The 16,598-nt window shown below is 54.3% G+C and overlaps 5 protein-coding genes across 5 annotated transcripts; 3 read left to right on the top strand and 2 right to left on the bottom strand.

Annotated features, from left to right (window-relative positions):
- Positions 1–821: 821 nt before the first annotated feature.
- On the top strand, positions 822–2,331 carry LTHEOB_7779 (Forkhead domain-containing protein; the record flags this gene model as incomplete). The annotated part of the gene is made up of 2 exons (XM_035517182.1): positions 822–1,607; positions 1,663–2,331. 2 exons carry the CDS (start codon positions 822–824, stop codon positions 2,329–2,331), a joined length of 1,455 nt encoding a protein of 484 aa, XP_035370798.1.
- A 4,188-nt stretch (positions 2,332–6,519) lies between these two features.
- Positions 6,520–7,974, top strand: LTHEOB_7778 (Extracellular exo-polygalacturonase; the record flags this gene model as incomplete). Its single annotated transcript, XM_035517181.1, has 2 exons — positions 6,520–6,829; positions 6,974–7,974. The coding sequence occupies 2 exons, from the start codon at positions 6,520–6,522 to the stop codon at positions 7,972–7,974; spliced, it is 1,311 nt and encodes a 436-aa protein (XP_035370797.1).
- Positions 7,975–9,004: 1,030 nt separating this feature from the next.
- LTHEOB_7777 (Ribosomal protein S21e) lies at positions 9,005–9,358 on the bottom strand (the record flags this gene model as incomplete). Its single annotated transcript, XM_035517180.1, has 2 exons — positions 9,005–9,233; positions 9,327–9,358. The coding sequence occupies 2 exons, from the start codon at positions 9,356–9,358 to the stop codon at positions 9,005–9,007; spliced, it is 261 nt and encodes an 86-aa protein (XP_035370796.1).
- Positions 9,359–9,849: 491 nt separating this feature from the next.
- Positions 9,850–12,017, bottom strand: LTHEOB_7776 (Alpha beta hydrolase fold protein; the record flags this gene model as incomplete). The annotated part of the gene is made up of 4 exons (XM_035517179.1): positions 9,850–10,018; positions 10,067–10,922; positions 10,971–11,672; positions 11,723–12,017. 4 exons carry the CDS (start codon positions 12,015–12,017, stop codon positions 9,850–9,852), a joined length of 2,022 nt encoding a protein of 673 aa, XP_035370795.1.
- A 1,057-nt stretch (positions 12,018–13,074) lies between these two features.
- Positions 13,075–15,061, top strand: LTHEOB_7775 (Dihydroxy-acid/6-phosphogluconate dehydratase; the record flags this gene model as incomplete). Its single annotated transcript, XM_035517178.1, has 4 exons — positions 13,075–13,328; positions 13,388–13,395; positions 13,458–13,565; positions 13,617–15,061. 4 exons carry the CDS (start codon positions 13,075–13,077, stop codon positions 15,059–15,061), a joined length of 1,815 nt encoding a protein of 604 aa, XP_035370794.1.
- Between the last annotated feature and the right edge of the window lie 1,537 nt (positions 15,062–16,598).

Raw genomic sequence — 16,598 nt, 5'->3', positions numbered from 1 at the left:
GTTGACGTTAGCCGTCACACGCTTATTCCCATTCCGCTACAGCCAATAAGATGGCAGGGTTTCGCGTATGGTAGAGGGCCTGACAAAGCAGAAATTCCTGGTTCGGAAGATCAGTTGGCTGCACGTGCCAACATGATGCAGCAGTAACGCTTGTGTGAATGGCAAGCCCCAAACAAGTCCCGAGACAACTTCGGCTGAAGCATCTGGAAGGGGTAACACACGGCAAAGTGCGGCCGGCCAGATAGGGGTTGCAGTGTCCACGAGCATTTGGAATAAAGGGCGATAATAAGCAGACGCACAGGCCGGCGAAAGCTTCTAGAAGAGCTGAGCGGGCGGCTACCAGGCTTGCCGGCTTGCCTGCGTGCGTGGCTGCAGAGAGGTTGGGCACTTCATGCGCGGTCAACTGCAGGCTTCCGCTGGCTGTGTGTAATTCTACCAGGCAGTCCAGGCAAGCTGAGCCAATGGGGCCGGCGGACCGGCTGGCCATGATGCCTGGCGCAGGTCCCGCCGCCTGATTGACCAGGCCTAACAAAGGCTTGTAGCGCGTGTTTGTTGTGCGGTGCGGCAGACCATGACCTTTGTGCGCTGGCGGGCGTGGGCGGCATTGCGGGTGATGGCATGGGCTGGAAAGCTGCCTGCTGGTGGAGACCCCAATAGAAATGTCCCACTGGTCGTCGTTCTGGAATTCTTCCACGATCGTTCACCCTCCACAACAGGTTACCTTGGACTGGCCTCGTCGACCTGCGCCTCCTCCAACTCAGTCACAGAGGGTCATGACAATTACAGGCCCATCTCACCAGCTTCGGCCCGAGCGATTCCAGATGCCCTTTAGAAGTGATACGCCCAGGACCTCCTTCCTTCCCGTCCGCCAGGCTTCCATCTCCGCCATGCCGTCGCCAGCCTTGTTGGTCCCTTGCAAGCAGGAGGACGTTCAGCCGCAAACACTCGACAGCCATGAGCAGCTCTTCGAACCGCCGGCGGGGCCGTCGGACCTCTCGTTCATGGATTACGACTATCCCTGCCAGCATCCGGACTTCCCCAATTACGACGTCGGCGCATCATCGCATCCGCCGCCGCCGCTCGACTATGGTCAGCAATACTCGTACGCTTCGCCTGACTACGATCCGACCTGCCCCAGGACCTTCTCCAGCTTGGGCCCCGACCACTTCTCCGACGTCTGCTTTCCAGCGGGCTATCAGTTTCCTGGCCAGCAGCAGGGCTTCTACTTTCCTGGCCATGGCTATCAGGTGCCCTCGCCGCCGGTCGAGTGTCCGGCCAGGAGCCAGTCTCCCGCACACATGGACGCTGGCTTCTATCCCACGCCTGCCTCGCATTGCTTGCCGTTCCGCGACACTCACCTGAGGCAGGAGTTTGGCCAAGTGCCCCACGATGACCGCGGCGGCCTTGAAAACGAGCAGGATGACAAGAATGATGACAAGAACGAGCCGTACGCGAAGCTCATTTACCGAGCGCTCATGGAGAAGCCAGGCCACACGATGGTGTTGCGGGATATCTATGCCTGGTTTCAGCACTACACCGACAAGCCCAAGGAAAGCAACACCAAGGGGTGGCAAAACAGCATCCGGCACAATCTTTCGATGAATGGGGTGAGTATCCACCGTCTATCGTGCTTCACGGACCAGCTGACCAAAAGTGCCACAGGCCTTCCAGAAGGTCGAGCAGCCGGTAGGAGAGGACTCAAAGAAGGCTAATATGTGGCGCCTGACCGACGAAGCGATTCGTGAGGGCGTCAAGTCGACAACGCGCTATCGCAAGAAGGAGCAGCAGAGGCGTACTGCGAGGCACGCCCACAACCCGCACCACCGTCCGTCTGCCCAGCGACAAGCCGCTGGCGCCAAGGGCGGGGATGCAACCAAACGCTCTTCAGAAAAGCGACAGGTGCAGCAGCGACAGCGGCCTGACCAAGACCTCTTCGAACACGGGCTCGGCATCATCCATCCGGAAGACCAACCCTACCCGAACCCATACGCTTATTACATGCAGCAGCAGGAAGAGGACTCGGAGTCCAGGTGCACATCGCTTTCCCCTTACCAGTCTTTCCCGCAAAGCCCAATGCAAGACCAAAGCTGGGGCTGCAATACCATGTCCGACGTCCCCTCCCTGTTCGCCCCCGCTACTGCCTACTTCCCCGCCGGGTCGTTTGGTGGCGCGCGCCTAGGTTTTACACCTTCGACCACCCCGTCGCCGTCTGACCCGGGTGATCCGCCGACCCCTGCCAACAACCCGGGAGGCTTGGACGTGGACCCTGATGGTCACCTGGTGCCGCCTGCACCCACGACTTTCTTTGAGGTCGAGGGTGCTCTGATGTAGGAGTCATGTTTGTCTTCCTTTCCGAGTTCTGCTTTGGTTATTGTTTGCTTTGTTCTGACATACCCACCCCCCGAAACACGACCGTACTGTGCTGCAACATAAGTCTTCGCATTTCCTTTTTGGTATGATCCAGCGCATAAACGATCTCTTTATCTGTTCCGAACGTGCAGCGTTGCCTGTTTTCTGCCCCCGTACCTCTCGCGCGCTAAGATACCGACAAGTCTTTTATGTACAAGCCTGTACTGCCCCCGAACAAATGTAGTTGTCGATTTAGCCCCTTGCTTGTTTTCTTTCATGGAGCTGGAGCTGGCCCTTCGGTAGCAGAGCAAGTGTAACAGAAATTCAAATGCGCCTGCACAGTTCTATGAATCGCTGCAAGTGATTGTTTCTATCCGCCATCCTTGTGCATCCGGCACTCTGAGCTCAACCGGACATACGCGTTTGCATCACTCGCCCGGCTTCCATGCACGTCTCTTTGCAAGGTTTGTCTTTCCGTTTTACTTCTTGGAGAACACACGCTGCATCCCGGAGGTCACAATTATCCAAGCAAGCATTCTCCGCCAATAGCCGCTTACAACTACTATCCACATATGCTGAGTAGAGATAGGGGCGCTTCTAAACTTCTATCAAACCCTCTGTGTGTGCCTCACTGACCCAGGTTACCTGGATTTCTTGATATTGACGCCTTGCATATCACCTATCTTCTTCTCGGAGCCACCAGTATGTAAGCGACTCATACACAACTGTAAGCGGCGTCCTTTTCTCCGCTTTTCAATGGCGACTCTGGCCCGTGCTGTGGCTCTGGGTTATCCTCCCGCGGAAGCATCCCTGCAGCTCCAACCATATGATCATAACGCACATGCAGGGCTCCATGTAGCCGCTGGTCACACATTCGAGAGGAAGCATGTAAAGCTGCATACTTTCCAGCCACCCATACCGCCCCAGCATCGACCTCATGTAACGCAGACCCAAGGCAGTTTTTTTTTTTTTTTTTGGTCTACAGAAGAGCTCTTGTCTGTACGGCGGGATTTTGCCGATGCATCACTGAACCTTTAATGCATGAGGCATCTTAAAGCAATGGAGGGACAGTTATGGCTTCTAAACACATTGCTTACCGAATAATTTATTCTCGTCTGTGCACTACATATGTTGACATGTCGGCTTTAAGAGCGGATGTTGCCTTTCTGTTGTCTCATAGAATGACGAGTTCATCTCTATTCCGATCGGAGAGAAATTTGCACCAACCAAGATACTGTTTTTTTATAGCTTTCCGGACGCACAACAGATGTGCGCCTCTCCTTACTTTCACCCCTTCTTCCACTGCATAGGGTTCAGTCAGATGCACATCGGGGACTGACAGATCCAGTTCACCTGCAGTCCTCCGCTGACACAAGGGCTATGGAAATCCTATGCCTGCAAGAAGGTCGATGCGTGGTTTGTAGAAACAGGGACCCGGACGACCCATGTAATGACGGAGTAGGATATGGCTGCGGCCACCCGCGACATGCATATAGTCGCGCCTTTAGAATTTCCGATCGATCCAGGCGCAGAAGAAGCACAGAAAACCTGGAAACCCTTTGACTTACCGTTTGAATTGAAATATAGGCAAGGTAAAATTCCGTGTCATAGCTTAAGGTGTGCAACTCTCGGACTCTTGATGGGACTTCATGGAAGAACTTATATACCCGCAATGTCCAGCGAAAGGCTAATTAATAGGAATAATTGTCAGATATCAGGATTGAATCAGCTTCAAAAGCTATATTCTGCATATGCGTGACTGCTTTTGCTTCTCTCTGCTGCCGTACAGTGTGTATCTTGTCGTGCAAAGAATATCTCATATATGTTGAAGCCACACCGCCAGCCCGGTAAGCATCCCCGAATCCCGGTCCGAACTATTCATTGGCTGCCAAAATGCTGCGATGTAATAGTCATGTGGGTTCACACAGCATAGAGGTTGAGCAACATCAAATGAAGCCAGAATAAGGTAAAAGTTTATTACTTTTCAACCGAAAAATCTCGTCTCAGCTTGCAGTTGGACATTGGAAACCCTAGCATTTGGAAGGTTCGCCTAATCTAAAAGGGCCAGGGATCGGAGATTTTCTGACACCGGCAAGATGCATACGCAAAGCAAGATGCTACCTGATGAGATCAGATTCTTGCCAGCGGTAACCGCTGCAGGTCTTCATTCTACGGCCAATCAAACAGTAGTGGCGACATGCAACCCTGCATATCTTGCAAGTGATCATCCAAGGAAACACAATAGGCAGCGATTCAGCGGGGATTCGCCTGTGCCAAGCACCAGGGGATTGCAGCGTTGCATCCTCATATATTAGCATGACTAGGGTGAGCTCGGTGTGTTATTTCTGCAGTTCAACCCTAATATATGAGCTAAGTGCTCAGTCGATATTTCTGTTGCACCGAAAGATGTCTGCTAGTATACGTTGTGCTGCTGCTGTATATTTCAAGAAAAGTAAGCGACGAATGGAGAATTGGACAATGGATGTTTGACGTACTACTGCAACATGAGATGAGCAAGATGAGCCACGATACTACGTTTCTGCATCAAAACGCGCAGAAGTAATCGGCCGTGGCAGGCAGACCTGCACTCCAGCGGACCGGACCAGTGGTTAGACCCTTACTATAGGTATGAACTGCATACTTTTGAAAAATGCAAGAAAAGTTGCATCCGCTAGCCCCCGGTGTGCACAGCATATGACATGGTTGATGCGGTAAGTTTTAGCGAATAATAGCCTCCGGGGCGGGCAAGGCTGGGAAGTACGATGCTATTGGGGGCAAGTCAAATCCTTCAAGACCTTTATTAATGTCTATGGCGCGTGATTCTAATATTGTTGTTGAAGTGTTGCAGTGTTGCATAGGGACAAAATCGAAAATTTGCGGCACGAGATAGTCTCCAGGACTACAAACACTGACAGTAGAAGATGGCACGTCCGGCCATAGGTGTGATACGCAGCAATGTTGGCGGGGGATCAGGTCATGCAAGTCTTAGAAGATGTCGTGGGGTTAGTGCTGGGTTGAAATACGGTGCGTATTCTACAAACCATGCTATTTCGGAGTGGAATGTCATCATTGCCAAGGAGTGGTAGCGGGAGAAAAGTTGTGTAGCAATGATTTTCTCTGCTTCTAGGAACTTGAAAATAGCATGGGAAGTGTTGTAGACATGGATACTCATAGCGTTATCTCATTCCACAGTAATTTATTTGAATTCTGAATTTTGCAAGAAGGTCCTCGCATACAGGTGGGGCGTGTGCAATCGTCTCTAAATTCGGACAAGGATTAGAAGCGATACGAGGCAGCAGTGACGTTTGCCTCTTTTCGTGAGTGCTGCAAGGGAAACATGCGAGTTAGCAGCTGGACGTAGCACACGGTTGCGCATACCGGACGAGCGCAGAGAAGTTGGGATTGTTCTTTGTGAAGGTGAATGCAATTGCTGTTTTACCGCGTGAGTGGACGCAAGCGCCGCCGCACGGCTAACCGGGTAGCTGGGTCGAATTTTCTGAAGGCGTGAGAAGGTGCACGACAAGAGGGAGATTAAGATTGAAGTTACACGACGCGGAAGGTGCTCTGACTAACGCGCCATGACGCCAGAACAAGCAACGCGCAAGCCGCGCCGAAACGCCGCCCGGCCTCTTGTCTGGCCCTGCCACGGCTTGCCGAGCTTTTATATCTGAGACCTGAAACACCGCCCCGAAAGCCCGGATGCTGCCGGCTCCTGTTCCCCTTTTGTCGATCCCGCCTACAAACAAAATAGTGGGCACCCTAGCAATTCATGCAGCGGACGCGATGAAAAGTTAAGCCTCCGGTCGTCCCTTCCTCCCCCATACTTGTTGCTCGGCACGCGTGGCCCTCGCGTACATGGCGTTCCTCTGGGGTAATTGTGCGGAGGAGATATTGTCCACCAATCGCCCGCCGCGCCACGCCGGGGCACGGCACTTGCAACTGCGGAGACGGCTGCGCCATTGCGGAGAAGGGATCCACCTTACTCGTTGCTGGAATCCTCCCTGACCGGGTATCCCTTCTGGCGCCGCAATGGTTGATTTCCCTATCGTGGCCAGACGGATAAACCTGCGCACTGGCGAAATTATGGCCTCTGCGCCCCATCCATAAATATCGAGGCCAGCCCGGCAGACTGTGGCCTGCATCGCCCTTCTTTTGCAATTGTCGCCCAGAATGTTGTTTGGTGGAGCCGCTGCGCTCCTGCTCCTGAATGCCGCCGCTTCCCTGGCCTCTCCTCACCATGCGAAGCAGCGCTCGGCCGTCTCTATAGGGCCCCAGCCCGCCTACAGGCCTATGCCGGCCTCTCCCGCGAGGAACAAGACCTGCGTGGTTCCCTCGGCTGGTGATGGCTCCGACGACGGTCCCGCCCTTCTTGAAGCCTTCAAGAGCTGCAGCCCCGGCGGTAGTGTGGTCATGTCTGCAAACACGACCTACACCATCGGCACTGCCCTGGATCTGACCTTCCTCAAGAATGTTGATTGGGGTGAGTCCTGTTTTTTTTTCTCTTTAGTGGTCGAGAGTAAGCAAGAGCTAGGAACAGGAAAAGACTCATGCGGAAAAGGAGCCAATCGGCAGGGGCAGATGTACCATCAAGATCCACTGACTCAATACTGACTCGATCTCGCAGTCATCGAGGGCACGATCAAGTTCACCGACGACACCGACTACTGGCAGGCCAACGCCTTCAACCAGACGTTCCAGAATGCCACGACCTTCTTCCAGCTGGGCGGCGAGGACGTCAACGTCTACGGCGGCGGCACGCTGGACGGCAACGGGCAGGCGTGGTACGACCTGTACGCCGAGGACATCTACATCCTGAGGCCCATCCTCTTCGGCACCATTGGCCTCAAGGGCGGCTCCATCAGCGACATCAAGCTGCGCTACAGCCCGCAGTGGTACAACCTCGTCGTCAACAGCACCGACGTCGTCTTCTCCAACATCGACATTGCAGGCGGCAGCGTGTCGTCCAACCCGGCCAAGAACACGGACGGCTGGGACACGTACCGCAGCAGCAACATCGTCATCCAGGACAGCCACATCAACAACGGCGACGACTGCGTCTCCTTCAAGCCCAACAGCACCGAGATCGTCGTGCAGAACCTGTGGTGCAACGGCAGCCACGGCATCAGCGTCGGCTCGCTGGGCCAGTACGCCGGCGAGGTCGACATCGTCGAGAACGTCTACGTCTACAACATCAGCATGTCCGACGCCTCCGACGGCGCCCGCATCAAGGTCTGGCCCGGCGCCCCGGCCGCCCTCTCCGGCGACCTGCAGGGCGGCGGCGGCCTCGGCACCGTCAACAACATCACCTACGACACCATGCGCATCGACAATGTCGACTACGCCGTCGAGATCACCCAGTGCTACGGCCAGAAGAACCTGACCCTCTGCAACGAGTACCCCTCCAACCTCACCATCTCCAACATCCTCATCAAGAACTTCGAGGGCACCACCTCGTCCAAGCGCGACCCGCTCGTCGGCTACCTCGTCTGCTCCAGCCCCTCCGTCTGCAGCAACATCACCCTCGAGAACATTGACGTCGTCAGCCCGTCTGGCACCAACCTGTTCACCTGTGAGAACATTGACGAGGCGAGCCTGGGCGTGAACTGCACGGCCCCTTCGTCGTAGGGAAGCGATGGCGAAAGAAAAGGTAGATAGATGACATAGCTGAAATGTGGAAATTAATTTAATGTCCCCGATCTCGGACACGTGGTGCACATCGTAAGCTGATCAGATACTGGCTTGAATATTGTGCACTGGCGTAACGGTTGAGTGAAAATGCTTCGAGTCTGCTGGAGTGACGCCCAGCCACGGTTCTGGAGTCTGCCGATATCCATTTACTCTGTCGTGGGTAGCTTAGAGTCCACAGTCACGAACCCCCTTTCCGAGGTTGCGTTCTGAATGGAAACCGTTAAAACTACGGCTCGGCTCAAATCTCAAGGGACTGCATGGGAAAAAGGCAAAATTGGATGTAGCTGCTGATCAAGAATGTCTCGCCCGTATCTGTGCCACATGAGCGAATCTCAGCCCCAGCAGCTCTTCATTAGGCGGGTTCAATCTGCGGCGCTGAATTACTCCGCCTCCTCACCCACCGGGCCCAACTCAGGAGGCTACCCGTTTGGGCAACCGTCTCTGACGGGCTCGAATGAGGAAGCCTTAGTCCGCCGGCGCACGCAAACATGACCTGAAACCGGGGGGCAGAGAAGGTATGTCGGGAGGAAGAACGTCGTGATCGAACTTGGGCGAAACGGGCGACCTAGATGCGGCACTGGATAAGACAACAGGGATGAAATTTTGGCGTGTGGAATCCTTTTGAATTTTTGGGGTTCTCGTCGCTGCCGAATCACTGATATCGTCAAATAAATCGTCATGGCGCACTGAAGTTGTCTTCCTAACTACAGCGCAGAAGCCTTCTTATATGAAAGCCTCCCATTGGTATGCAGCCAGCAACGCTACCGAATCCCCGAAACCGTTTGCACCGAATGAAGAAAGAGCATTGCCTGCGAAGAATCTTGTCAGCTCTGCTTCGTTCAAGCGTCGCGTAACATCGCCCGCGTGATTTTCTTCCTCCTTTCGTTTTTTTCTCCTCCGGACCTTCTGCTCGGGGCTCTTGTACGTACCATTTTTCTGATGAAACCCTCTTTTTTCAACCCAGCGCTTACCGGCTGGCGCTCCAAACGCTCTTGAGGAAACCGTCACGCTGCGCCAGGCGGTTGATGGAGTCGTCGCTCTCGCCCATGGCGCGGACGAAGCCGCAGAGGGCGTAGGTCTGGTTCTCGCCGGTGTAGCGGCCGTTCTCGTCGACCTTGCCGATGGAGATCTGGGCCGAGGCGTGGTCCTTGGCCTGGATGATGCGGTTGGTGGCCGAGCACTTGCGGGGGACGTAGCTGGGTCAAGGTTAGTCTTGCTGCATTTCGTTCTCCGCGGGCGACCCGTGTTGTGCGGGAGAAAATTGGTTGCGCTGCGAGGGTGAGACTCACAGGTCGACGAGGTCACCGCGTTCGTTCTCCATTTTGACTGAGGTTGGTGGGGGTCGTGAGAGGGGTGGTTGGGCTGAGACTACGGTGGTTGTCGCTGCTGCTGTCGTCGGTCGTCGCGAAATTGGCGTGCGAAGGCCGTGCGATGCCACCTCGCTAAGCCCTATTAGCGCGCCACGTGACCACCCAAAGCAGCAACACCTGGAAGGTACCAAGCATAAATCCTCAGCCACTAATGCCGAGAATTTGCAAATTTCAATAAAGCCTACAGACAAGTGTGGTGTAATATGGTCTGCACTAGGAAACAGGATGCACCCTTAATTCCGCAATCCCGCTGGCAGCAGCAGATTTACAAGAAAATATTATCTCCCTATCCGTTGCATGCCTCGATGAAGATAATCCAATTATGTCGGACATAAGTAGTCTGTCTCAACAGAAAATGTACAGAGAAGCGCCGAATCCGTCCAAGCCTGGTATCTCCTAGGAATTTTTCCCGAACGCCATTCCAATCTAAACACATCCAATATTACAAAGTCGGGGCTCTCTTCAACCCAACGTGATAACGAACAAACAATGTGTCGATGAAGTGTTCATGCCTAATTCCAGGCGACCTCTTCTTGGCAAACTCGTTGATCGCATTCTGCAGCGTCCATCCGAGCCGCTCCACCAAATAGCATACAATAAAAAAGCCCGTCCTGTTGAAGCCGTAATGACAATGCACACCAATCAATGGCAGCTTGTACGATGCCTCCTCGCTAGGAACACTGGAGTTCTCACCACGAAGCCTGTCGATCATTGTGATGAACTGCTTGACCTCGTCCTCGGTAGGCGGAAGCTTAGAGACAGTCGGAAATTTGTGGTACTGGATACCACCATTCTCCAGACCTTTTGGATCATAAACCGGGCTTTCGTGGCTGATGTCGACGACAGCGCGGATCTTGCCTTGCCAATCTTTGACAAACACTCGAGGGCAGTGGGTAGGATCGACTTCGCGCAGTGTTTTCATCGCACGGAAAACCCCGGCGATAGGCTCTGAGACCGGAGTGACGGCTTGCCATTTCTTTAAGTTCTTGACGTCCCATTTCCCTTCAGTGGTAAGGTACTTGAGCTGCCAGCCGAGTGAAAGTCTTTTGTCGACGCGGTCGGCGAGAAAACCTTGGATCAAACCCGCCAGAGTTCTTGCTGTTGCTGGTGCATAGAGTAAGGCGTGCGAGGCGGGCGAGGGGAGGATGGCAGTCTTGAGGCATTTTGCTTTAGGCCTCAGACTCACTGACGCTTCTCCATCGGTAGTAATCGAGACATCGAGCGGCGGGAGCGAGTCGCTGTCAAGGCTGTCCAGAAGTGTTTCGGAACCTGTTCTGTAAGTTCGTGGCGATCCATTCGCACTTGTGAGATCGACTGGAGCTGCCGTGTCGACAATGGCCTCTGGTCCTTTCTCCCCGGCAAGCCCGACATCTTTTCCGAGGAAGGATGCGATTTTACGGAGCTCGTTCGGCGGTGTAATGGGGTCCGCTTCTCCAGCGACGAGGAAGATTGGCATATTGAGACCCGCCCAGATGTCTTTTCCCGGCATACCCTCCTCTTTCTTGGCTACGATGCCTGAGTGGCCTCGGTACCATGTTCTGGGGAGTGTCCCTAGAGCCATACTTTTCCAGACGGGAGTGCGACTTTGCTTATTGAAACGGACTTGAAGCTTCTTCGTCTCCTCATCGGCGTCAGGACCAACAAATCGCCGCACACTGGCACTCTCAGTTCCGCCTCTCCGATCCCACCGACGCCATAGGTCAAAGATTGGATTGGGGATGCTCAGCAGTTTCCTGAACTTAGCTGCCTCTTCCTCGGTCGGAGGCTCCGCCTTGGGACAGATGGCGATGAAACCCAGCACATGGTCCGACAGATGATGAGCTTCTGGAGAAGACGATGATGCCAAATAAGCAGAGATTGAACAACCGAGACTATGCCCGATGAATATCACTCCTTGACCGGCTTCTTTGTCACGATGTTCGTCAACCACCGTTGCGAGGAGGGCAGCGAGGGCATTGGCATGGTAGGCTCGAGGGTTCTTTGGCGCAAACTCGGAAAGACCGCAGCCTGGAAAATCGATGGCCAGACAGGGGGCTAGGTTGACGAGACTGGTCAGGAGAGACTGGAACTGGGCGGCACAACCACCAAGTCCGTGGACGAAAACTAGCAATGGGAGCGGAGCTGGCTTCTTGGGCAGCTTATCGCCCTGAGGGTGTGGACGATAGAAGGTGCGGATCGAGGGGTAGGTCCAGCCAGTACTCGTGACCGTGTATGACTTGTAGGTTGAGTGCTTCTTCAGCAGACCGGGGTCAGTGGCCACGGCATCTGGCATCAGGGGTTAGCGTGTGGTTTCCAAGTCATCTTGCAGTCCCCACCTTGGCCAATGGTATCTGAGAGGCTGCTGTTGTCGTCCCCCTTCTTCTGTGACCGATGCCGGTGAAGCAGCAGGCCGGGGATCAGGCCGCAGATAAGAGAGATCTTGGCCATGTCTGAAACGGACAGCGGACGGGCAGGATCGACACCAATCAGGGCGAGCAGCCGGGATATCAGGGGGGACAATCGACCCTCGAGGTCGGCTGAGAGCGGCGGCGAAGAAGCATTGAGGGAGGCCGGAGTTGAGAAAAACTGCGGCTTAAGAATGGAGGCGAAGGCATCTTGGGCGAACAGCATTACGGCGATTGTAGCAGCGAAGACGCCATGGCCACGGTGAAGACCCTCCATGTCCGGAGAGACAGCAGAGAGGTCTGGAGGAGAGGCCAAGCACAGCTGGTTTAGTGCGCTTGCAGCAGGCAGCGGGCCAATGACGGGCGGGAATGCAAGGCGTGCTTCCGCGTGTGGAGGAAAACGATCGACACGTAGAATGAGGCCGACGTGCGAGCTCAGGAGACGTCGCAACAACGACTCCAGGTTGAGGCTGCGCGCAGGGCGAATGCTGACGGGCGCGGAATGCCAGTAGTGCTCCACGTGGGCGCTGGCGCGAGGCTGGGGCGTATGTAAGTTGTGCAGCCCAGCAGCGGGTACGGCCGGCGCCGCGATCGATTTGTCGGAGGAGCGCGCTAAGCTCCAACACGTGCGGGCGCGGCAGGCTAGGTGCAGGCAGGCAAGCTGCAGCTATGTGTTTGGTGTTGAAAGAGCAGCCGTGTTCGGTGACTCAAAAAAACAGGGCTGGGGCTGGCTATGACGTACGCGACAAAGAGAGTGCGCTGCGCAGCTCATTGCAGCACCCCTCTAGCTTGCATTAGCTGGCGCGTTCGCCCGCCGCCGACGGTGCCATGATTCTCAGGGCAGGCGCCCAGCCGCGTCCACCCGCCAGCCCAATGCAGGGCCGGCGCGGGCGTTATTGGGGTTGGATTGATGCCTGAGGCATTGAGCTGTCGTCGGAGAATCGGCACGCCGGCATCGGCTAGTGCCCCCCCGCATTGCATTGGCCAATCACGAGCGCGCGACTACTGCTGATTCACCCATCGCATCGTCTTTGGCCCGAGAGGGCCATCTCGCGGCGTCTGACAGGCGGCGCGCACATCGGAAAAGCTTCGATAGGCTGCCCGCTGTGGAGCTAGCCCTCCGCAACGCACCAGCAATGCCGACTCCAGACGGTTCACCAATAGCCGGCCGATGAGGGGTAGCTCAGAGCGCAGTACCCGCACCGTCTTCAAAATGTCTGCCCGCTCTGCCAACGGCCATTGCGCCTCCAGTTCTCCAATTGATCCCTCAGCTTTCCTCCACCATGGATTCAGCAAACCTCCAGAAGCAGTCAGAGCCCGAGGAGCCACGCTTCCTCACCTTCCCGCACGCTCCAGATGACGCCACTCGGGACGGCAAGCCTATGCTAAACAAGTACTCAACCATTCTCACGAGGGGCCATGACTGCCCTGGTGCCCAGGCCATGCTGTACGCAGCTGGCGTGCCCGACAAAGAGACCATGGAGACTGCTCCGCAGGTTGGCATCGCCTCCGTCTGGTGGGAGGGGAACCCATGCAAGTAGGTACTCGCTGATGCACAGTTGCTATTGATCTTGCTAATTCGAGTCTTTCGTGCAGCATGCATTGTAAGCTAAGCCCAACCCCAAGCCGCTCTAAAGCGAGATAACGCTGACACACAACAATAAAGTGCTTGATCTGGGCAAGGCCGTGAAGGATGCCGTTCAGAAGCAAGGGATGCTGGCATGGCAGTACAACACCATTGGTGTGTCTGATGGCATTACGCAAGGCGGAGAGGGTAAGTTCCACCCAGGCTCAGACAATCACTGCATGCTAATCCTCCCTACAGGCATGCGCTTCTCCCTCCAGACCCGTGAGATCATCGCCGACAGTATCGAGACTGTCACATGCGCACAGCACCACGATGCCAACATCTGCATACCGGGCTGCGATAAAAACATGCCTGGCTGTGTTATGGCCATGGCACGTCATAACCGCCCAGCTTTGATGCTTTACGGCGGGTCCATCAAGCCCGGCTATTCAAAGCTGCTGCAGAAGCCCATCAATATTTCCACTTGCTTTGAGGCACATGGTGCTATGATCTACAACACCCTGAGAGCCGAGCATGACCCTACAATCACCCCGGATGCTATTATGGATGATCTGGAGAAGAATGCATGCCCTGGCCCCGGCGCCTGTGGAGGCATGTACACTGCCAACTCGATGGCATCGGCCATCGAAACGCTAGGTCTCACCGTCACGGGCTCATCGTCCACGCCTGCCGACAGCCCAGCAAAGATGCGCGAGTGCGCTAAGGCAGCTGAATGCATCAGGATCTGCATGGAGAAGAACATCAAACCGCTTGATCTTCTTACAAGGAAGTCTTTCGAAAACGCCATGGTTCTCATGATGGCTGTTGGTGGCAGTACAAACGGTGTTCTCCACCTGCTTGCCATGGCTGGAACCGCTGGTGTGCCTCTCACGCTCGACGACTTTCAGCGCGTGAGTGACAAGATTCCTTTCATAGCGAATCTTGCTCCAAGCGGCAAGTACCTCATGTCGGAGCTGTTTGAGATTGGTGGCATCCCTTCGGTTCAGAAGCTCTTGATCGCTGCAGGCCTACTGGATGGCTCGACTCTCACTGTCACTGGCAAGACGCTTTCGGAGAACCTAGAGTCCTGGCCTTCCCTTCCTCAAGGAAACGAGATCATCCGCAGTCTCGACAATCCTATCAAAAAGACTGGCCACCTCGAGGTTCTGCGCGGAAACCTGGCCCCAGGTGGTGCGGTCGCAAAGATCACGGGCAAGGAGGGCTTGAGCTTCACAGGATCGGCCATGGTCTTCGAAAAGGAGAGCGAGCTTGACAAGGCGCTCTCCCAGGGTAAGATTCCACATGGCAAGAACATTGTCATCGTTGTGCGCTATGAGGGTCCCAAGGGTGGGCCCGGCATGCCTGAGCAGTTGAAGGCATCTGCCGCACTCATGGGCGCCAAGCTCACAAACGTGGCACTAATCACCGATGGACGATACAGTGGAGCATCTCATGGCTTCATTGTTGGCCACATCGTTCCCGAGGCAGCCGTTGGAGGACCTATCGCTATCGTCCGTGACGATGACGTGATCACAATTGATGCAGAAAAGAATAGGCTCGATGTCCATCTCAGCGATGATGAGATTCAGAAGAGACTGTCTGAATGGAAACCTCCGAAGAGGCCAGTCACCAGGGGAGTCCTGGCGAAATACGCTAGGTTGGTCGGAGATGCCAGCCACGGCGCGATGACGGATCTTTTCTAAATTGTTCCGCTACTGATAATCTAATTACTCAAGGCCTTGTAAGTCTCTTTCGGTAGCCTATAATGTCAATGATGTAGCTACTTTCATCCATTCCCACGTTGGTTAACTTGGTTTGAACGATTTCTTAACAAGCATTTGCAATTTGCTCGGTTTATCGTCCCTGGTATCTCTGGCCATACAGCTGTCAGTTGTCGTGTTGGCGAGATAACGCTAGAATAGTATCCAATGGTGATTCGCCCCAAATGTAATACGCGCCAGCATGGCCCCTGATGTCTTGTCCGCACATGATGTCTGGTGCTACGGCCGTTCCCGCATACACTGTTTGCTTTGCATAAACACCCAAGCATGCAGCGATATGCAATGCTGGAGCCTGAACCTGCATCTTTGCCTCCCATTTGCGGCTCAACCCGGAACCACCCATGTTTGAGAAGACAAAATATGACTGGCAAAACCGATGTCTTCAAGAATATTTCCGCATAGGCTAAACAATGTTTCATTCCAATCTGCCAGTAACAATTGGCCACCGAGCCAGCTTCTTACTTTGAATACCCGCGGTACACCTTCCGAGCTTCTGATTGGTGCTGTTCCCTTTAAATCCCCTCAATTGCCCCTACGCAAAAAGAAATCTACGTACCACGTATCACATGGGATGACCACTAGGACTGTTAGATACATTGTACTCAAGTGCAGTTATCCGCGTCCAGAAAATGAGGATTGGCCGGCTCTCAGGTAACCCATGAGAATCGCAGCACGGATCGCACCTGAACCCCGCACCAACAAAATGCAACACGCTGTTTGTGTACACATGGCTATTCAGGCAGCCATCAATCTCCCTGGGCTCCTCTGACTTCATTCGACTTCACAAATGACTTACAATTCACCAGTGGCACGAACTGTCTTTTCCCTCCTTTAAATGACGACTATCACCGCCTTATCCTAGTTTCATGGGTAAGTCTTGTGCTCTTTGGAAGAAGCCATCTTTGGCTTTGGTCATAGTGACGGGTCATGAGGATAGCTAATGCAGGTATCTCCATGGTCGCAACATTGAGGTTATGCACTTCACGCGCAAAACAGAACTTTTGTGAAACTGTTTCCTGCGCCAGATTCCAAACTGGGCTCTCGTAAGAAGTTCGGCGTCACTTCCTACATGAGTATGCCCAGACCAGTCACCTACTATCATTGGCCGGTTCTTACCTCAACCCCACTTTATCGAAAGGAGCGAATCGATAGAGTTGAAGACGTACAAGTCCAGTTCAAGCGCAGATTCCGTACGAGGCAACACACGACAACTCTCGGCTTTGACACATTGCCAAATTTTACCGCAAGAAGCGAAGCTTGAAGTAGCTCCACGGCAGTTAACGGCACGTCAGCTATGTTCAGAGAGAATGCCTAAGCAGACCCCAGACTTATATTTAATCATGTTACAACTCGGACTCAGTGGCGGACGGCCGTCGGTGCCATCTCAAATAAATCAATCATGGATCAATAATAGCTGGGTATGGATGAACAAACAGACTTCTTTATCGTTTGTTTACAC

Source organism: Lasiodiplodia theobromae (genome assembly GCF_012971845.1).
Source record: "Lasiodiplodia theobromae strain AM2As chromosome Unknown scaffold_24, whole genome shotgun sequence".
In the NCBI taxonomy this organism is placed as follows: domain Eukaryota; kingdom Fungi; phylum Ascomycota; class Dothideomycetes; order Botryosphaeriales; family Botryosphaeriaceae; genus Lasiodiplodia; species Lasiodiplodia theobromae.
This window is presented reverse-complemented; position numbering and strand designations above follow the sequence as displayed.